General features: G+C 30.0%; 1 protein-coding gene across 1 annotated transcript; it reads right to left on the bottom strand.

Moving 5' to 3' along the window:
- Positions 1-14,854: 14,854 nt before the first annotated feature.
- On the bottom strand, positions 14,855-18,109 carry LOC107921257 (homeobox-leucine zipper protein HOX3). The gene is made up of 4 exons (XM_016851134.2): positions 17,636-18,109; positions 17,187-17,383; positions 16,954-17,033; positions 14,855-15,330 (listed from the first exon to the last, which is right to left on the bottom strand). The coding sequence occupies exons 1-4, from the start codon at positions 17,721-17,723 to the stop codon at positions 14,994-14,996; spliced, it is 702 nt and encodes a 233-aa protein (XP_016706623.1). The 5' UTR covers positions 17,724-18,109; the 3' UTR covers positions 14,855-14,993.
- Between the last annotated feature and the right edge of the window lie 5,699 nt (positions 18,110-23,808).

The following is a 23,808-nucleotide window of genomic DNA, read 5'->3' as shown; positions in this document are numbered from 1 at the left end:
AAATTATAACAATTACTAACATTTAACCATTGGAATATCAAATTAAATAACATATAATCAAATTCAAATATCATTCAAAGCATAAATATCATTATTGACCTTGAATTTGACTTATAAGGTCTTAAAAATAATTTAGAAACAATCAGGGAATAATCTAAATCAATACAAAAAAACATGAAAAATTTTGGAAATAGGGATCACACAGTCGTGTGGCCAGGCTATGTGACAGAGCCCAGATCGTCTGGCTCAGCGACATGGTCGTGTGGCTACCCCACATATCCATGTGCTCAAATCATGTAACTAACTGTGACCGTGTGAAAAATCCTGCACCTAAAATTAATAAGGCACACGGCCGTGTGGCAGCCTGTATGCACCTTAAAAAGCTTCCAAAACAAGGCAAACTTTCATCCAAAACTTAGGTACCAAGCCTAATCAAAATCAACCATTTCCTTACTTCAAAAACACATTTAAACAATAAATATATTTCTTATTTGAACAGTTAGTTTAAAAGAGTTAGGATAAAGACTCACATGATTCTCACCCACTGTAGTTCTAAGCTCCAGGCTCAAGCATCCCTTTTGAACCAATAGCAATAACTTCTTAGAAACATAAATTTACTATTACAACTCTTATACATACAATTTACTTATAATCTCAATCGTTGACAACCTCATGCAAAACTTGTACTTAAAGCTTTATTATTTATACAACTCTTACAATCTTACACTCTTAGAACTTAACATGCAGAGTTGAAACACTTACCCAAAGATGGAATAACCACTTATTAAACCTAGAATTGAAGCTTCTAGATAAATGAGAAAGAGACATTTATATTTTTAAAAGAAAGAATGAGAGAGTAGTTTTTTTAAGGAATAAGAAGAAGAAAAACCTCCTCACACATATAAATATGACCCACTTACTAGTGGAACTTAATAACTGTCACACGTTTCAGAATTTACCTTCTTAATGGTCCACAGTTCTTGAGAAAAACATAAATAAGTACCCTGCATTCATAATTATAAGGCTAGGCTTCCCAGTTGATTTCTAACCAGACTACTTATGATCTAACTAGTACAGTACTCCAGAAAAACAATGCGTATTACACCTTTGGCATCAACTCATACCATACTTAACCTTTACTGCTTTACACAAAATTCTCCTTAATATAGTAAAATAACATGAAACAAAATCCTTACCTACATATGTGACAGTTACTAAATGCCCACACATATTCACCATAATAAGAAATTGGGCAGATTACACTTGTAACACCCTAAACCCGGCCTAGACGTTATGGCCAAATCTCAGAAGTCAAATTAAAAAAACGTTGAAAGCATTTACTTGTTGAAAATAACTAGGTTTCAGATATTTTACAAAAAAAAACTCTAAAATTTATAAATCGAGTAATTTTGCATTTGAAATACACTTATTGAAACTCAAGTACTTGAAAAGTATCATTATAATATCAAAATCTCATCTTAAATTATTAAACTAAGAATTTTGATAAAAATCTTTCGCAGTAGACTTTTGAAAGTACTTAGAAAAATCATAAATTTGTTTAAAATCAAGTAAAAATCAAAAATAATTTAAATAAACTCAATAATTCAAAAATACTTGTAAATCCATCAAGCATGCATGCATGGCAATTTAGCATTATAAAGTATAGAAACAACCTAATAAAAATTCCAATTGTCCAAAGTCCAAAACAACATCCCAAAAAGTTTATAATCCATTTATTAGAAATTCATTCGAGAAGCTCCTCTGAATGCCGAATCCAAGCCTTAAGTCTATGAACCACCTAAAAGGTTATGAAACTAAAGGGGTAAGCTTTTAAAGCCTAGTGTGAGTCTTATAAAAAGTTATAAACAATAAGTTAAATAATAATAAGCACACATTTATCATACAACATAATCAATTTTATGCACGTGATCATGGTAGTGCAATTTTTGTAAAATAATTATGCAAAAAATAAAATTAAAACATCCTACCTATCACTACTACACTCCAAAAAGAGTTCCCCAAAACTCATCCATCCAAACAATCCAATATATGCGGTTGAAGCCATTAATATTTGCAGACACGCTGTCATGTAGGTTGTGGATAAACCACAAAATTTGTAGACAAATTGCCATATAAGTTAGGGATAAACCACAAAATTTCCAGACCATGTAGGTTGTCGACGAAACCACCAATTCTTCCTCCTTATAGTGTCCCACCTAATGCATGTAATATGGCCACAATAAACATATATATACATATTTTTTTTATTTTAAGATATCATTTGTCACATTAGGCATGTTGAAACATGCAAATCGAATTTCACAATATATCATGTAGGGCATGTTTAACATGTGTTTCATGTATTGTTTCAAGATATCGAAATATCACAATTTATTTAACATATAGAACCAATTATGCCAATTTATCACATTAAATGAGAATGAGAATAACATATTTTTCAAATAATAAAAATTATAACCACACAACATACTTTTCATAAGCTAGTTGGTTTCGGTCACTTACTTAGTATAATACACATCGATGTGTTTATTCTCCCTTTTTGGAATAATTTAAGTATTCATATATCATAACAAAAATAACAATAATATTTATTTAAATACTATATTTAATGTATATCTATTTTTATTTTAGATTAGACCCACACCTGATAGTAGATCCAAAGCAAATCACCACTCTAAGAACACCCACACTTGGATCTAAACCAATGGAATACCAATCTATCATCAAAGTGACCTTTCATTAAAAGTCATATTTTTAAACATTTTGTGATATTACTCACTTAAACTAAATCATCCATTCTGAACTTACTCTTGTAAATAATTGATCGTAATGGTACTTTCGTTTCCAAAGTTAAGGGCTTTTCAAGATGGTACCGATCGGTCCTCCATCAAAAGTAATATCCAAGATATTAATACATGAAGGAAAGAATACACTATAATCCTTATTTACATTTGATCTAAAGGAGAAATGAAGAGAGAAAATAGTGGTTTTCATCCAACCATTACACTTACTATATCTTGATTGAAACAAGAGGGTCGGAGGACCATTGTGATCTTAAATTAGAGAGGGAAAAGGAACTAGAGAAGATGTTCATTTGGAAAAGTGAGTCAATAAGTAGAAGATATAGGAATAATTTAAAAAAATTGAAATAGATGAAATACGATTTTGAGTACTATAAGGAATGATAGGGATCGAAAAATAGTGAAGAATAGAGGAAGAATACTAACGCCGGTGATGGTGCTATAACGGTGATGGCAACAACGACAGTGGCAGTTTGACAAAGGTGGAGGAAAAAGAAAGGGAATCTTGGCACTTGAGAAGGGAGGACAAAAATAAAGAAAAATAGAGAGTGGAGAGAAAGAAAGAGTATTAGTTATGGTGGTGGGTGGTGGTCTAACGGTGGTGCGGTGGTGGTAAGATTAACTAATGGTGGTGAAATGTGGTAGTATAAAAAATTAATGAAAAATAAAGTACGAGATGAAGGAGAACAAGCATATAAGGGATGGCACAAGGTGGTTCAAAGGAGGAGAAAGAGAGGATTTTTGCATAAAATGAAAAACAAAAATGTGTGCATAGCCTTCAAGGGTTAGACAACTTCCTAATTAAGACTTTACTTTTTGGAAAGAGAAGGAGACAAAGAGAGTAGAAAGGGGAATGGAAAAGATAAAAGAAAAAATGAATGTGGATGATTTCATATGCTAGGAGTGGCATACATTAGTTCAAAGGCTAGTAAGGAAAATAGGGAGAAGAAAAGGAAAGAGGGGAACACATGGAGTAAAAAATAGGCCAAAATATGGTAGGTTGACTAGTTAAATTAGGAAAGCAACCCTTGCCTATAAGGCAATGTTGTGGTCGGTTTTGGGGGGTGTTAATCATGGTTTTATGAGCCAAAAATTAAATAATATCATGAGGATGTTGAGAATTAAACATAGGACCTTTAGGAATCTAATTAAGCTCTTAACCATTAGACTAACTCACTTACTTATTGACACTCCTACAACAATTATTTTAAAAACATGGTGTGACCTTTACTAAGGTTTGAATCAAATTTGCACCAATTAGAAATTAATGAAAGGGAAGGGATTCAAACTCAAATCATCAAGGACAACTCTACCACTACTCAATCACTATATTTGATACTTATATAATATCAAATGCGCAAAGGTCAACTTAAAAAAATTAGGGCATGACCACTCTCAGTTCATTAACCAAATTTCTACTAACCCAATTTTTTGGATGTGACAACGCTTTACCAATTAGACTATTTTACCACTATACGCCAAAACCTTATTCCCTCCAGATCCAAGATGTTACATATTGAGTCATTCCGAGGTGTTATAAGGAGATCTAATTATCCAACATGAACAAAAAGGTGAATAAGATTGTGTTTCTAAAATCCAAAGTTTTATTTTAAGCTATTTAACTGTATGTGTTTGCAAAACAAACTTTGCACAAGTATGGTGAACTTTGTTAGCAGTTCAAAGACCACGCCTTTGTTTCTATTAGGTTATGTTTTGTACTACAATGTGGTTATTATTGCTTGTTTATTCACTAAGTTCACAAGAACTCACCCACTCTTTTCTTTATATCGCAAACAATTAGATCGCAATGTAATTTGGAGTGAGGCGTGTGATCCAAGCGAAGCATAAATTCTAGAAAGGAACCACTGAACCCTAGACAAAAAGGCAATATATGAATATGTTTGGGCTTAGTGATATTATATGACTTCGTTATTGTTATAAGATTTAATTTCTTTATGTTGATAAATTAAACCTTGTGAACCAATAAAGCTATGTAGATTATTACTTGATTGGTTGATTGTTATTACTTGATTGATTGATTGATTAGTTATATTAATTTCCTTTCAATTTGAATAAAATACTATCATTCTTCCTTACAAATGAGCTCATATCTACGTACTTAAAATCTTACCTAATTTAAACTCTAAACCCAAAAAGTTGTATTGCACTCTTCTGTTTAATCTAAACTTAGTTAAGCCCAAAATTTGCTACAAAGTATGTGTACATACAACCCCCTATATGTGTTTGCAAACCATGATAAGTATATGACCCTTGTTTGAGGAACCCTGATAAGTATATGACCCTTGTTTGAGGAACCTTGATAAGTATATAACCCTTGTTTAAAGAACCCTGATAAAATATATAAACCCATGTAAGTAGGACCCCATATATTTGTCAACCTTTATATGCCTGTGAACCTTATAATGAATGAAAAATTTCTATGTATTTTTGGAACACCAATACAACCCGTGGTGCAGCGAAAAATTATTCCGACGATCATCAACCATGGATCCGTGTACGGGGAACAAATCGGGTTGAAACAAGGGTCAAAAATACACCTTTTTGAAACTGGAAGAGTGACGAACAACTTTGTTGATATGATTGCTTTGAACGATGTCAATCCTAAACCACAACAATAAAGTCTCGACCTTTACGTAATCTACCCAGTCAAAAAACGAACAAAATTCTCTACTCTGGAACTTTTTCAAGGAGGAAAAAAAAAACAAAAACGGCTGCTAGACCTTTTGATATTGTTTTCTAGGTAACCTTAACACACTAAAGGATTTTATTCCTTTTATTTTCTGTGATATTACATATCAGAAATAAAACGATGTTATTCCCTTATTATTAGAGAAACAAATGGAAAGTCAGAAAAAGACATTCTATTCTTTCCTAAAGAATATCAATTTTCATGTTTTTTTTATATTTTGACCGAAATTAATTATTATAATTGCTTATATTAATAATTTCGATAAACAATATACAAATTAATATTTTGTATGAATCAAATTCATATATTAATTTTATCAATGATCTCTATTTGTGTACAACAAGTTTGTAGATATAATGTTCAATATTTAACTATCAAATTAAATTAATTCAACAATTAATTTAATTCATGTGACAATTAAATATAGTACCAAACGTATTTGGATTCTGTTTGCTTCAACTATAGGGTGTGACCCTATAGGTTCTTGTAATGTTAGTAGTAATACTATAACAGTTCTAATATTACAAGGAATGAGTAGCATCTAGCAATGCGTCATTGCTACCAAAGTTACAAGAAGTCATGATTCGGCATAACCTTTCTATGATAATTTTTTTATGTATTATATCATTTTATCCTTAATATCTAGATTGGACACAAGTCATGGAATAGCCGCACTTGTATAGTCCAATATCATATTTCTTGATATTCTAAATAGACTATTATAAATAAATATGTGTCATATCTCATATCAACTTATTCGAGCATGGTCGTGCATTTCTAGTCTGACTCCATCAAGAGGCCTAAGATGTTCCTCCCATTATGTGGGAGGGACAAATCCTATCTTGATCAACCATATCCCTCTACATATATTGCGACATACCCAACATCAGTCTTTATAGTATAACCTGTTTGACTGTGTCAAAATATACAACTCACTATGTTTGGACAATAATGATCTCAAGTCTAAAGATCATATACATAGTTATCATTGTAAGTAATGTTGTGACTATTACATAATAATCCAAAAACCATACTCATAGTGGGTCAGTCTAGTATATTGTTCTCTAACACATACTCGTGTATCAATTTTGACATCACTATGTCAATGACAACACTTTATCATCAATCAACTACACATTAGTCTCAATGCATTATCATTGTCCACACCTGTAACCTTTTAAAAATAATCATATTACTCTCAAGACTTTATTATTAATCAGTTTATTTGTACACATAGAAAAGAAACTGAAACAACAATGGCAATGTCTTATATTAACAAACAATGTAAAACAAGTATGTGATTACAATCATCTCATGATTGGTCTTTGGGCATGCCTTATCATGTATTTTTGTACATTGGTTTGACTATGTGATTTCTGGAAATTTTCTGTTTGACTTCATACTATGTTACTATAATGTGTAAATCATTTTTTCTTATGTAATAAATATAGTATGTTCGCATGTCTTAGGTTCTACGTTTATGGTTATGTTATTCCACTGCACTAAGATGATTTAACTCATTTTTTATGTTGTAATTTTGTGGTGTGATGGAGGATTGGTTAGGAGTTAAATCGAGAGTCACCCCGGTGGCTAATGTGGCACACCAGATTCAGGTAAAACTGCCTCAGCCGAATTTTGGGTGTTACAAATGCTAATTTATTTACCTATAAATGGGTTTACAAATTTAAGAAATGAGTTGATGGTACAATCGAGAGGTACAAAGCTTGCCTTATTTCTCGTAGTTTCTCCCAACACTATTGTCGTCATTATGATGAGACTTTCAGCCCCGTCGGAAGAATGATAACTATTCAAACAATCATTTCTTTGGCTACTAGTAAAGGCTAGAAATTATGGCAGCTAGATGTAAAAAATGTTTTTTTCTCTATGGTGAGTTAGATCGTGAGGTTTTCATGGAACAACCACAAAGATATATCTCTAAGGAATACCCAAATCATGTATTGTGGCTCAATAAGGCGTTGTATAGCCTCAAGCAAGCTCCTCATGCTTGGTTTGGTAAGATTTCTCAGTATCTTGTTTTTTGTGGCTTTAAATCTTCATGTGTTGATCCAAGCTTATTTGTTAAGAAAACACCCACTTTGTGCACTTTGCTCTTACTTTATGTGGTTGATATGATTATTACGGATGATGATAGTGCTGAAATTAACAGTTTTCAATATGATTTGTCATTTCATTTTGAAATGAAAAGTTTGGGCGAAGCTAGTTGTTTTCTTGGTTTAGAAATTAAAAAAATGTGATAGTTATTTTATCTCTAAAAAAATATATGCAGCAAGTTTATTGCAGTTGTTTCGTATGGAGGAGTCATGTGAAAAAATTACTCATATGGAACCTTATCGTAAGTTAGCTAAAAAAAGGAAAGTTGTTAGAAGATGTGACACTTTTTCGACAAATTGTTGGTAGTTTATTCTATTTAACTATCACACGATATTGCATTTCCCGTAGGAGTTATTTCACAGTTCATGGATCAACCATATGTGAGATTCATTTAATTGCAGCAAAGAGGATTCTTCGTTATGTAAAGGGCACTCTAAGTATGGATTGATGTATGAGAAATCTAAGTCATTTTCTTTAAGTGGTTTTGTAGATGCAGATTGGGCTGGTGACGTTAATGACAGACGTTCCACAACAGGTTTTTGTTTTACAACACGTTCAGTTGTAATTTCATGGTGCAGTAAAAAAAGTCATTATGGCTCTTTCAAGTTGTGAAGTAGAATATGTAGGAGCTATAATGGCTACTCAAGAATGTTTGTGGCTCAAGAGACTTATTCGAGAAATGATGTCTACTCTCAATCATCCAATTCAGATTTATTGTGTAAGTGAGAGTGCAATAAATATTGCTAGAAATCTAGTGTTTCATGCTTGCACAAAACACATTGAAACTCATTATTGTTTTGTTCAAGAGAAAGTGTTAACTCATGATATTGAGCTGTTAAAAATACGAACAAAAAAGCAGGTTGCTGACATATTTACTAAGGCACTTGCCAAAGCCAAGTTTGAAAGTTTTTGTGAGGTTCTTGGTGTCATTAATAGCAAGTTTCCACTAAGGGGGAGTGTCAAATTTTAGTGCAACTTTCTACTAGTTATGAATTGGTCAAGTTATTCATTTTTATTGAGAGTCAGTTAGCATATTTGATCATTTATTTGTGAAAATAAAATAAGAGCACGTTAGCTTCTTGTAGCCAAAGTAGTTGAGTAATTTTAGGAAATTTTTTAGTATAAATAGATGTCTTACACTGAGCTAAAAGTGTAGCACTTCAATTTATATTTCTTTGTATTCTCTTGATTGAGTAATAATAATATTAAGCTTTATTTCTACTTAGAGTTTTTTTTTTTGTATTTGTGTCACATGCTTCCTCGACTATTCTAGTTGGTAATGGGATGTTTTTGCCCCCTTTTTTTTATATAACATTAAAATATCTTAAGGTGAAAAGTAGGTAAAAGTCCCATTAAAAATGTGTAGTCCACATTTCATCACACTAACACAATCTCATCTAATGGTCCAAATTAATTTCATAAATAAAATATGTCATCAAAATAATATTTTTATCATATGATTTTTTAGAAATGATTAAAATATCTTTTTATGATAGAATTATCATTTTGTCCCTCTTTTACTCTTTATACAATTTCTTCACAATAATTGGCAATTATCAAGACCAAATCTCAAAATTAACTTATATCCTTCAATGTGAGTTTATGGATGGTGAAAATTACATCTCTCCCTTTTTCTCAATAAAATTGAGAAATCTACAATTTAGTAAATGTACTTTCCAATTTAGTACCAAAAGGGATTTTTATTATATTATTACATATTCCAACTTATTCTTATGTTAATTCATCACTATTAACTCACTTTTCTTAGTTTGGTTGTATTTGCACTTTAATCCCTAATTTTTTTCCAAATTTGTAATTTGGTCATTTTCCACGCTTGCACTTCTAAAATTCTTTTCATTGATTCTTAAACCCAAAATCACTTTATTTTTATAAGAATTCTTTTAACTGAAATTTTTTTCAATTTTCTCAAAAATCCTAACTAGAAATTTTGGGATGTTACGATTAGGATTGGAAATTTGATGTACTTTAAGAATCTAATGCCCATTAAGAGTAAAATTTTATTTCATTTATACTTATTATGTCTATAAATATAGATTTTGGAGAAACATTACAAATATCCCTAATTGATAAATAAAAATGCATATATGCTTCTCTTTTGTTCTTCTACTTCTCTCTCTTTTTTTTTTTACTCTCTTTATTCTTTATTTTATAGCATTTTCTTTGTTTTTATTAAAAATGCTTTGTAAAGTGAAAATGATGAAAACAAGGGTTTTTAACTTTCAATGAATTAGCCTTAGTTCAACTCATATAAAAAATTGCAAAAATATTATTTTTAAATAGTATTTGAAATATTAAATTTAGTACCCTAATTTGAATCCATATAAATATAAAAATAATTATTTTATTTCTCATGTTTCTATTATAGAAAAATAGTTGCCAAACATACTTTCATGTTTCCATTATTGAAAATATATTTTTCTTTTTATTTATCAAACGTATTTTTTAATTTATTTTAAATAGAAAATAAAAACTATTTTCTGAAAATAAAAATAGAAAAAAAATAGAAACCGAATGGAGCCTAAACTCAAACTTTAAAGACAATATTGTTGATAGTGAACACGAACCTTAAAAACAAGGGTGACGCTAGGGGATTAGTAGGGGTCCAACCCCATCAAATGGGAAAGTTTTTCTCTTAAGCCTTTAAAATTTGTAAACTTTAAGTTAATATAGTAAACTTACACATTGTCCCCTCCAAGAATAATAAAATTTTGATTTACTCCTTATTAAAATTAGTAAAGTTATAAATTAATACGATGATAAAACTACATTTTAGCTCTCATAAAATTTTAATTAAATTTAGCCTCAAAAAAATTCCTAGGTTCGCTCGAAAAGATTATTGGTTGGACAATAAAACTAACCCACACATAATAATTGGTAAAAGTACCACAAAACCCCCTGTATTATACCTTGTGTTGCAATTTAGCCCATTTGCTGAAAATGGGCAAATTAGCCCCTGTGATGAGTGAGCAAACAGCTCCTCCGTTAAAATTTGGTGTTTATATATAAGGTATATTAACAAATTTAGCCTTCAACATTTACACATTTATTTAATTTGACCCCTACTCTTTTATTGGAAGTAAATAAGAATTTTTTGAAACTGATAAGGTTAAAAGGTCAAAAAGGGCTTAGTAAAAAATTAAAAATAATCAATTAACCCCTTTAAAATTTTAAAAAATATATATTTAAAATCATAAAAATTATAAAAAAAAGTTATAAAATGTTATAATTAATTTTTATTAAAAAAATAACAATACCGGCCCAATAAAAGAGTTGGGATCAAAATTTTTATAAGCTTATAATCATTAGATTTTAATGGGTTAGTATTGCTATTTTTTAATAAAAACTTTATAACTTCAAAATTTTTATAAATTTATATTATAAATTTTATTTATGATTTTTTAATTATTTCTAAATTTCAAAAAGGCCTAATTGATTTTTTTTTAATTTGTTACTAAGGCCTTTTTCACCCTTTAGCTTTATTAGTTTCAAAATTTTATAATTTACTTCCAATAAGAAAGTAGGGGTCAAATCGAATAAATGTGTAAAGATTGAAAGCTAAATTTGTTATTATATTTTATATATAAACCTCAAATTTTAACAAATGGGCTATTTTACTTACTCATCTAACATACAGAGACTAATTTACCTATTTTTTAATAAAGAAGCTAAAAGACAATCCAAAGTACAGTACAAAGAATTTTGTGATACTTTTACCCATAATAATCTAATTAATGACTTTCTTGTTTTTTATATTACTAATGAATTCTTAATAGGCATGGTATGTAAGGGACCAAATGCAGCACTTGGACATTCAACAAATGCACGTGCACGTGCAAAACTAATTGCAAACAAGCAGCCCACCCGTCAAGGAACGGATCCTTCATTCATTGGGGCTTGTTCATATTTTGTCGTTTGAACCGAGGATGACATCCCTGGGGTCCAATTTTCATGATTCCCAAATAAATATATGTTGGTTTTATTTGGTCCAACCTCCCCTCTTAATAGGCATGCTATGTAAGGAACCAAGGACCTCATCATTTTCACATGCATAGTTATGTGGACAGTTAAACCACCGGTACAGGTTCAGCACGTGTTTCGTCAAATAGTTGACTCGACATCAATCTCGAGCCATGATCATGCTTCGGATAGGGTTTAGACATAACTAGGTGAACATATAATTAAATATGAAAGAAGAAGATTGTGGGATTAATAAACATGGATAACGCCAATGAGATATACGTATGGCAAGTAGGAGTTGAGTTATGGAGGTTTGCATGCAAAGGTGGGGCATTGCTTTAATCATCATTGTTTATTAAGTCCAAAGCATTCCATGTGAAAGAACATTCTTTTTAAGATAGTGTCACTCCGACCGCAACAAAAAAACCCTGCCATTATGGCAAAATGTTAGGCTATATTGTTGTTTATTTATTATTGGTTTCTCCCACAATTAGCATTTGTCATAATTCATCTTTCTGTGTTCCTCCAAAAAGGAAGAGGAGGAGCAATTTCCAAAAGACAGCTAAGGCTTGTATTGAACAATGTCATTTCCATTGGATTTTACCCACTTGGATTTTAATTGAGAAAAATATGGGACATCTTTGATGGGAGTTGGGGACATGATGAGTTTTTGTTTTTGGGTTGGGTTGGGAAGGTAAAGAGTGATTAATTTGGTGGCATAGTTTTCCAGCACCGCATACCCCTATTGTAGTGAGAGTAAGGCGCAAGTCAAAGTGTTGAGGCCCATGTGATTTGGTTTCTTACCTTAATATGTTCGGTTGGAGGGAGTCCGGATTAACTCAGGTTGTCAGTTGAAATGAAGATGCTCTGAGAAACCTACACAAAGGGAACAAGAAAACCAGTGTCCAAGAAATCAGGAAGCTTTAATTTTAGGCTATGTCACATAAAAATATGACTTCCTTTTACAAAGAAAGGGTTCAAATATGGATTGGAGAAGGAAAACAATGCCATAAATGTTAGAATTCTAATTCAAATGAATTTTATCTTCTGAAATTATGGTATGAATCAAATGAATAAATTTCAAACAGGTGAGGTGTTTGTCCCCAGACAGGATGAAAGGGTGTCTCCTTGGGAAACCTCTCCTGTTTTGCAAGCTGTTATTGCCCAACTCAACTCTCATTCATCAAAGATTTGTGGGGGCCTTGTACACTACCTCTCTCATAAGTCCAAACCCTAAAATAAAATGTACAGTACTTGTCCTACAAGATTTCTCTGTTGAAGGAAAGGCCTCAATATTTTTAAAGTGTAGTCCAATGAGTTTACTCCATGCTTTATTATCCAACGGATACACAGGCCTCGGTACAAAAAAGGCTTTGGTCCAACTTCATTTTTAATATGGCTATTTTTTAATTTACAAATAGAATAAAGAAATTATTTTTTAAATAGGAATTAATTATATATGGAAATTTTTTAACCTTGCCTATATAATTAAAAAACTCAACTTTAATTTATCAAATTATTGACTTTTATATATGTTTGGGAAGGTTTAAAGGTATGAATCTAGTTTGACTCGACCATTTTTAAGTTTATAATATTTTATATTATATAATTTTTATATATTATTTAATTTATAACACATAAAAATTAAATTTATAGTAATATATAATACTACTATAGTGTAACTATTGAAAAATATGAACATAAAAGGGAAAAATGTTATAATTGTATAAAAAATTTTAATAAATAAAAAATATAAAAATATAAAATATTAATTTAAATAATATCAATATATGTTTTAATTTTTATTTGCAGATATATGAACGAATTTGAATAAAATTTTATGTCCATATTTCTTATCAAACCGAATTTGAATAAAATAAAATATATTAATATTATACTTAGGCCCGAATCTAGCCCATCCATAGACAAAATAATTATAGTATATATAATAATCTTTGGATTTATTAAGAGATAAAATATGAAAATAAAAATATAAAGCACTTGTGCTTTTGTAACTTAATTAGGAAGTTTCGGTATCTGAACCAGCTGTCACTATCCTTCTAAATCTCGCATTGATAGTATTAGATCTTCGGCCTACTAACTTAAGATTTTGGGTTCCTGGGCTATTGCTTGCTGGCTTCTTCAACTACACATCAATCCTCGATCTCTCTAAATTGTAGAAATTAAAATCAAAAGCTATGCTCCATTTACCCACATATATATATATGTGGACTTGTTCAAGTGGAACTGAATTGAATCTCCTCCGATCCTTCCTTTCTTTATATATGAAGCATTGCAACAAATTCCTTTGACTATATATATACCGCCCGCTCAAAGCTGTGAGAAGCTGTTACCTTCAAATTTAGCTGCTGGGGACAATGCCTCAACAAATCTTAGGCCATGAACACATAATTAAGTTTTTCATACAACTAGTCTTCTGCTTATAAACCTCACTCGTCTCTCGGTGGAAAGCCTGATTTAAATTTTATCAATTCAAACTTCTCAAATAAGATTTAATTAGCCGACAGAAGTTTAAAGCTTAAAACCAGCTTGACGAAATAAGCTTTAGACATTAATTATAGTACATATATATATTATAGCATGATATAATCCACCACACGAGACATGTGTCGACCAAGTGCAAGCATATTCTTCTGCCAAAATCATTTGAAAGTAACATTGCTCATCTTTTTGCCGTCACTCAATATCGCGATGCCAACCAAAACCCTTTTTTTTTTCCTTTGGAAGTGCTCGTGATGACTAATCAAGACTTAATTCAAGGCTTGGTTACCAATTTTTGACTTAATTACAATGGTTCGTAATTCGTATAGCCTCAATCTCGATTGAAATTTGGCTCATGAAAGCAAGGCATAAATAATTTTGACTTAGCACCAATGAATTGATTGATTGATTAATAGTAGCATGATTTATATATGCATTATTTAATTTTCCCAATTTTAAAACCCAAAACCAAATTGAGTTCTTTTTTTTTCCTATTCCTAATCCTAACTCCAAAATTACTTCGTTTTTTTTTTTGGGGGGGGGGTGTTTGTATTTTCTTTACTTTTTGAAGCAAAATAATGATCACAAGTAAAAAGTTGGAGATTTTCGAACAACTTTTCGGCTTTGGGGAGTGGGGTTGTTGTCGGCTAATGGCACGTAAAAAGTAGATATGTAAATAGGCAGGCAATAATTAAATATTGATCAATAAAATAAAGAGAAAGCAAAAACAAAGTAAAATCCCTATGTAGATTAGATGCCGATATGTAGTATCTATCCCTTACAATTGTGTGTAAACTAATATGAACATTCCCTAAATCATTTCCCCTTTTTAAATTAAGTTGATAAAGTGGATCATTAAGCCTGACTAGCTAACAAGCCGCCGAAGATGGCCTTGATTGGAGGGCTGATGTTCCTACCTTAGAGGACAAAGTGGTGGCGGTGCGGTTGGTGGCGGCAGTCATTTTGGCGGAGCCCTTTTCGATGGCAGCAGTGGTGGTGGTGGTCACACGCTCGCACCGAGGACACATAGTCAGGGTGGACGCAGGCAGAGGCTCACAGCTGTGAGGCGATATCACGGTCGGTGGTGCTACTTTCATGGCCCTAAGCTCTTCCACCTCCCTTTGAAGCCTTCGGTTTTGCTCCGTCAGTGATCCGAACCATCTCTTCAGGTACTCACATTCCATCTCTGTCTGCTTCAACTTGCTCCTATATATTTATTCATTTTGGTTTTAGTCATTAATTAATAAGTTGTAACCAAGATAATAACCTCTATCTAACTTTCCTGACGTGCCAAGTATTTTACATTTCATGTGGCGTTATAAACCTAAATGAGTATCAAATAACAACTTAACAACAGATACCCAATTTAGGTACCAAAGTTCCCAAATAAGTAAAATCTTTCTTGTGATTTTCTTTTACCCATTTTTTCCCCTTCCTTTAAACTGATGATGAATGGAGAGTAATAAATTCAAGCTTGGATTTTACTCGTATTTCAAGTTCATTTATTATCTTATTAAATGCTAACCATTACATACAGACAAATCAATTATCACTCAAAACAAACTGCAATTCTGATCAAACAAAAGAACATGCATGATTATAATATACCAACCTATCTTTCCCTTCACTCATTTCATTCAATAATGTAATACACGTATGTAATAATTCATCAATGCATGGCTAAGTCCAAAGAATGATGGGTCAAACCACGACTTTATTAGAGAAAAGGGGGATGATGATGATGATGATGATCTGACTACCATTCGGGCCTGAAGCAGACAAGCAATATTTCTTAATTTGCTGCCATCATTGTGATAATACCCATTTCTTCTTCTTCTTCTTTTTTTTAATCCCCCATGCTCTCTATTATCAGCTTATGAAATCAGACCACATCATTAGTTCTTCATAAGTCTGTTGATCTGCTTTTCGGTCGTGTGTCGTTTTTTGTTTCTATAACCTGGTTTTGTGATTATACATGGATGATTGCTTTTGCGTCTATGAAATAATAAGAAAAAGGACTTAATGAAATAGTTCTACATCTATCTATCTACCCGGTTTTATTGCTTACTTTATTTTTATATTCATCTAAATTTTATGCTAATTAAGTTTTGCAATGAGAAAATTATATTGATGAAAATAAGAAACTGCAACTTCCTTTTGCAGCATAAAATCATATGAAATTTTAGGTGAAAGATAAGTGAAGGAAGGCCATAAAGACAACGAATGGCAAAATGTTTGTTTTGCTTATTATGTCATGCATACACGACAAAAAATGATATATAGTATAAATAATAATAATAATAATAGTTATCCTGTAACTTGTTCCAAGTTGTTTGAAGGCCCTAAAAATCTGAATAAATTCATAGAATTTTACGGTGACAACGTGGTGTTGTATATATAGCTTGCTTTTAATTACTCTAATAAAATGTATATCACAGAGTGATAGTGATATATCAACGTCCAAAGACAACCGTTTTGTCAGGGAAATGACAAGAGAACCCCATAAAAATGAATCTAAGCTTTGAGAAACAGGCCTAAGACTGATTAGCATCATAAATTATTATATCTCTAATAACTAAATCTTTGAAACAAAATCTTTTGTTCAAATATTTCTACCTATATTATTAGTGTGAGAAAAATATACCGATGGAATTATTGATTAAGTTTTATTTATTCTGTTATATATATCTACCCTAAGCTACTTTAGTAACACCACCAACGAAATAATGATTCATTGAAAAGGAAAAAAAAAAGAATGAGAATTCATTTAAATGTAAAAAATATATATATTAATTTATGTATATGCATATGTGTATACGTATAGGGTACCTGGCCCTACGGTTCTGGAACCAAACTTCAACCTGCCTTGGCCTAAGCTTCAGCTGCAAAGCCAATGCCCCTTTCTGCTTCTGAAAACACAAAAATCCAAAAAGACATTAAATGAAAGAGATGGTGTGATGAATTTATGAGGTATTTTTTATGTTAAAAGAGGGAAAATGTTAGTTTGGTGTTAATTAATAAGTTTGGAAAGGGTAGGGTACTAGTTTGAAAATTTTACATACAGGGTTTAGGGTATGGTTTAGTCTGAAACTTTCTTCAAGAAGGCGAGACTGTTCTTTTGTAAGACGAAGCTTTTTTCGAGGAGGGGCACCATTATTGCAGCTTTCTTCTTCATCTTCCATGCTTGCTGTGATCCATTCATCTTCTGCTGGTACTTGGTTTATATCCAAATCTCTCACCGTACAACCCCCTTGATCACCTTTAACGTAATATTAAAAAGAAACGAGGTAAATAAATCAAATTTGATGCAAAATCAATCTATTTTCATCACCCATGGGGACGACCATCTTAAAAAGCATAAGAAAGAAAAGAAAAAAAACATTTTTCTGGAAACCATGCATGGAATCCGGGTATAGCATAAGATCAAAGACTGATGATACTAAAAGGGTTGACATATGTGTGTGTGTCTATGTTTATCAGTATTAAGAAGCAAACAATATTTTCGGCTTACCAGAAGAAGGGAAAGAAGGGGAAGAAGCGAAACCAGGAACAGATATCGTCAACTCCAAGTGTGAAGAGCCGGTGGGTAAAACCGCCATGAAAGTTGCAGAAGAACAAAGAAGAGAAAGATAACGATTGATTTTAAGGAGATAAAAGGTAAAGTTTATAAAAAAGATAAAAATAAATAAATAAATAAATAAAAGGGAAACAAAAGGAGACAAATAACAAGCACAAGAATATGAAAAGAAACGAAGGAAGGAGGAAAAAGATGGGGGGATGGTGTGATAGATATAAAAGTCTTAAGTAATAAATAGATACAGTAAATGAATAATAAAAATATTTTAATGAGGAAAAAGGAAAGCAAAATAAAAATATTAAAATTAGCTAGGGTTTTTGACTGTGGTCGTCAAAGTCAAACGCCTGACCCCATCTGATGTGAGACACGTATCATATCAGATAGATATTGGAAAATCTTAGGTGGTGTAGTACAATAAGGGGTATGTTTCGCTGTTTATAAAGTGAGGAGTCTCATTGTTGGGTTCAAAAGTCAGCTTAAAATGATTGGGAGCTTAGACTGGGGAGCCTATTGGTTTGGAGGTGCCCTTCCTATACCCTACACCTCAGCCTCATTACATCTTCATGGTGATGGAGGCATCTGGGCCATTCATTTGGCTGACCTTTTTGGTGATCAATGTATGATTTTAATAATCAGAAAGTGTCAAATGAATAATTATTGCGAGGGCGCAAATTAATGATGTTGGAAGGGTGTACAGAGGAATTGTAACGTATTAGAGCATAAATGCAAAAGGGAGAAGAATGGGGAAACAAATTAAAAGACATTAAATGGGAGAGAGGAAACAAGGGGTAAGGGCTGTGTAAGCCTAGGACTATTTTTGTTTATGTTTTAGGGATCTCTCTCACTCTTCTTTATTGCTTCTACCTTTTTACACCCATACTTAATTGTACAACAATTATTAACTTGTATATTTCCCTCAAAACTTTCCATTTATTTGGTAAGTTTCATCCATTAATTGGAAAAAAACGTTATTCAATGTTTTGTGGAGTTGGTAAGTATAATAACAAATTAAGTAACTATACCATTAATCATCAATTTCTTTCATTACAGTTATTTAAGTATTAAATCTCTAACATCATATCATGTTTCATCTAATTTTTAGTTTCTTTTCATTTTTGTTATCTAAAAATATCTTCTTTTGAGTATTGATTGGAATAAAAGATATATTAAACATTAAAATTAAAAAACTGTTACAAACTAAAATAATGCATTAAAATTTGTCTTTACTCCCTTATCAAAAATTTTATTTTTTCATATTGAAAATTTAAATTTTAAAACATCAAAATCAATTGAATAATGAAAATTTCATAGCCATTGATGGTGTGAGAGGATGTGTTACTACAATATTAAATTAATTAATTAATTAATTTAATCTTCTTCTAAAATTTAAATTTTATTTTATTTTCTCAAATTAAAATCAAAACAAATAACTCATATTTAATAATTGTCTACAAAACTCAAATTTCTTTTGATTATATAATATCGAATCTTCCATGCTAAGCTAAAAGAAAAGAAAAATCATTACAATTAATTAAATTAATTAATTTTATCTTCCAAGCCGAACAAAATCCATAATTATTTTCATCATTTCTTTAATGAATAACAAGCAATTAATTTAATTAATTGCAATCTTTCCTTTTAGCTTAGCATGAAAAATTTGAAATTATATAATAATAAAATTAAGTTTCCTAGACAATTATTAAATATGAATTATTCGAGTTGATTTCCTTAAAGATACTTTGTAAACATAAAATAAAATTTTAAATTTTAAAATAAATAAATTTAATTAATTTCAATATTATAGTAACAAATCCATTAAAATTATCAATAGATAAAAAATTTTAATAATTTATTTAACTGATTTTGATATTTTGAAATTTAAAATTTCAATATTAAAAAAATTAGAATTTTCAGCAATGAGATCAATAAATACAATTTAGCACAATTTTAATGCATTATGTTAGCTTTTACTGTTTTTTCAATTTAATCCTTAAATTTTTTACCCCGATCAAGACTTTAAAAAATAATTTTTTCAGTGACCAAAATTAAAAAGACCTAGATATTGGATGACTAAAATGAAAGTGTAAACATGATGAGGGCATGATTTGGCATGTATTGTTAGCATCATTAAGGATTTAGCACTTGTAACTAAAATGAAAATACCCTAAACATTAGGTGATAAAATTGTAAGGATTTTTTTTACCAAAAAAAATGCACACCAACCAAATTTATAATTGATAAATGTGGCGTGATAATTATTCATCTCATTTCTTAATCATATAAATTTAATCCTCTTATAAAATAACTCATCAATTACCATTTCATATAACATGGACATAAAAAGAATTAATACTATAGCGGTGAATTACTCTGATATTGAAAAAAGAAAATCTAATTGATATGTAATAAATGCAAAATTAAAGGATTGAATGTTATTGATTAATCTTTAACTAAGGTTAAACTTGTCTACACTCTAAATTTTGTCAAGTTTGGTCCAATTCATTGAATTTTTATTTGTAAAAGTAATAAATATATTAAAAGCGTTTTATAAAAATAAATTATTTTTTTCAGTTACTAAATCCGAATCCATATCAAAAAGCTCTTGCTTCACAACAAAATAAATGCGAAACCGGCTAAAACATTTTAGCTTTTGTTATTAAAATAATGGTTTGGCTTTCACCAAAATTAAAAATTAAAAAAATAATGGTTTGGCAAATAAAAAGTTTAAGAACTATATGTTTTTGCTTTTGAAAATTAGCTTTAGGATAAAATGATTTTGGTATCCTCATATATCTAATTTTTTATATATTTCAATTTATTACTGCACCTATTTACAAACTCACATCTTTCCCGCACCACTTTTTAAATACACGTTATTTCAAACCATTTTCTTTTCTAAACCAAGCTTTTAATGTTAAATTAGCCTCAACCCCGTGTAATAGCATGACGGTTAAGGGTATTCATTACTTTAAATATAACTTAGATTTGAGTTGCACTAATCGCGCTATATATAAGTTTCTATAAGGAAAAATTAATTTTTTATTTTTTTTATTTTTTCTCTTTTAGAATTATTTTTAATTTTTTTCTAATAAATGGGAAAATTCTAGGGATTTATAGAAAATTACTTGGCTTTTTACATGAAAAAATATTTTATCTTTTTAATTTACTTATTATTACTTGGGTTTTATCTCTACAACTAAATAACTCAATTTCGTGTAAAAATTAGATAGTTTTTTTGAAGCAAAATCAACTTAATTGTGCAAAAGATAAAATGAGTTACCAAAATGAAAATTATTAAAGTTTAGTAGCTAAAATGAATGTACAATAACATTGAATTAAAGTGAGTGACCAAACTAAAAACTTATTTAAGTTGAATGGCTAAACTAAAAATGATTGTTAACGCCATTACTTAAATTGCTAATTTTTATTTTATTTTTGATTGCCTAAAATGAAAATATATGAAAATTAATTGATCAACTGTGTGAATTACCTTAAATGAAAAAGAAAAAGAAATGGTAAACCAAAAGATTATTAAAGAAAAATGGTTTAATTATTTAGTGAAGAATTAAAATTAACCTCATGGTTTGACTCACTAATATAGAAACGAAAGGAAAAGGGGACAAATGAAGCAAAGTGTTGGTGTGGCCAAATTTGACTGATCATATAAAATAAGTCAATTGCACATTCCAGGGGTTTTGCATGTTTTAGGTGGCAAAAGAAATCTAATCATCAACTTGGATTTGAAGTTGGGACTTGGGACCTTGACCTCCCCAAGTTTTTCTGTGTCCACATTGCAAAGCAATTTCCTTGTGTTTTCCCCCAACTCATATTATTATTAATTAGTTTTAATACTAAAAATATCGAAGACTAATTTCATTTTTTAGATAGAATTTTTTATATTTTATTAATTTAGTGTACAGTTAACTCCATACGAAGGAAAACAAATTAACCTTTGTTTAATTCAATGAACCCCTTCTTGACTCATAACTTACACTTTCTTTTTCTTTTAATTATACAATAAATTCGTCAATAAATGTCACATAATTCGGGTTTTTATTTTTCCAATTTCAATTCCTAGATTTGAATACTAGGTAAAAGTGGTAATAATAGGGAGTTGGACGAAAGTTATACCTTAACATTTAATATTATAGCAGGAACTTTCATTTCTAGTTAAACAACTTTCTGAAAGAAAATCCTAGTCCACATGTTTGAACATGTAAAATCCCCTGAAATTTTCCCTAAGATAAATGCAATAGAATCTTTTTCATTTTTTATTTAAAAAAAAACATTAACGATCTTGCTTTCTTGGTAATTTACACTGCACCGCTGACCCTATCGTCTCAAGTGGGGATGAGTATTTGATCGGATTGAGTCGAATCAAGTCAAAAAATTTGAGTTAGTTGAATTGAGGAATCTTATTCTAGCAACCGAACTTGATTTAAATTTTTTTCGAATCAAATTGAATCGAGTCAAAAAATTTCGAGTCAAGTTAACGAATCATATTATTTATACTAAATGTTGCGTTTATATGGACCGATTATTTAATTAGTAGACAAAGTACAAGATTATTTAACTAGATAAACAATATAATTATTCTACATTTTAACTTAACGAGTAATTCTTTATCAAAACAACGTAATTTTGTCTTTTAACTTAATGGTTTTGACTTTTAACTTTAGAAAAGGTAAATATTTATCAAAAAGACGTAGTTTTGCATTTTCTTATTCAGATTTTCGGATAACTCGAATTGTGTAATTCATATTCGAGTTAAACCGAAAAACTTTATTTTTTATTCGAACTGATCCAAATAACTTGATTAACTCAAATAACTCAAACTATTTAATTCAAAATTTAAATTTTTATCGAGTTTTTCGAATCGAATCGAATTTTGCTCACCCCTAGTCTCAAGTTTCATTTGCCCCTGATTTGCGCAGCTCAAAAAAGTTCAAACTATAAAGATATATTAATAATAAAAATACAATATCCTATCATTAAATAATTATTTGATACATTGGTCATGAAAATTTAAGGTTTATATTGGGATTGAGATTTTATCACATATTTTATTTATTCTTTTAAAAATTTTAAGACATTTGGTAAAATTTCTATCTTATTTGAGTTAAAAATATCTTGAGTTTATTTATCAAATAAGTATCTATATAAGGAAAATATTTGGTATACTGCTCCACAAGTAAAATTAGAGGTTGGCAAGTGTTTTATAAAATACAGTAAAATATTAAAAATAGATATTTAAAAAAAAGACACATGTTAATTTTTTAAAGCTGCTTGTGGAATAAAAAAGGTACTCATATATATATATTAGATTATGTTACACTCACAATATGGTGAAAGAAAACATTTTATATAGAAAAATTTTCTTTTAAAATTTATTCAACAATGATTCTAGATGGAGTAGTAAAAAATTTGTTTATAAATTTGATTAAACATACGTAATTTTTAATTATTTTATTTAAAGATTATAAAAAATATAAAAATATAATAGATAACATAGATTAATTTAAAGAGTATATTATCCGATTAATGATACCAATCAATTAACCTACTACACAAACACAATAGAAACTTTATGATAAAGTGTGTATACTATTGCAGGCATAATTATTCCTAACTACCCTTTTCTATATCCATTGCAGAAAGTGTAGAAATCCTGAATTTGCATTGATAGCTTTTCCAGAATCTAGTAATCTGCTAGCATGTCTTTTGTGAGAAATTTTAACTTTGTCAGCTTTGTTTTCTTCTTTCTTGTATTTTTTCACTACAATTATGTGGGGGAATTTAAAAAAAAAAAACAGTTTTCATTGGCTTCTGTTAATAAAGCTAGCAAGGATTACAATGATACATATAGATGATAATATGTTTAAGTTATTATTTTAAATTTAATAAAGATAATATATCTAATAAAAATAATATTATATTACATCTGATTTCCTTTTAAAAAAAAAATCTTAGACCTGTTGTTCTTTAATTGCGTTGGTTGACACACTAAATTTAGCAATCATATCTAAAATGGATTTGGTTTTCATTTTCCTTGTTTAATGGCTTTCCTTTTCCTTGTTTAATAAAGAGTGCTTTTTTTTTTGTATTAA

Source organism: Gossypium hirsutum, chromosome D01, assembly GCF_007990345.1.
Source record: "Gossypium hirsutum isolate 1008001.06 chromosome D01, Gossypium_hirsutum_v2.1, whole genome shotgun sequence".
Taxonomy (NCBI): domain Eukaryota; kingdom Viridiplantae; phylum Streptophyta; class Magnoliopsida; order Malvales; family Malvaceae; genus Gossypium; species Gossypium hirsutum.
This window is presented reverse-complemented; position numbering and strand designations above follow the sequence as displayed.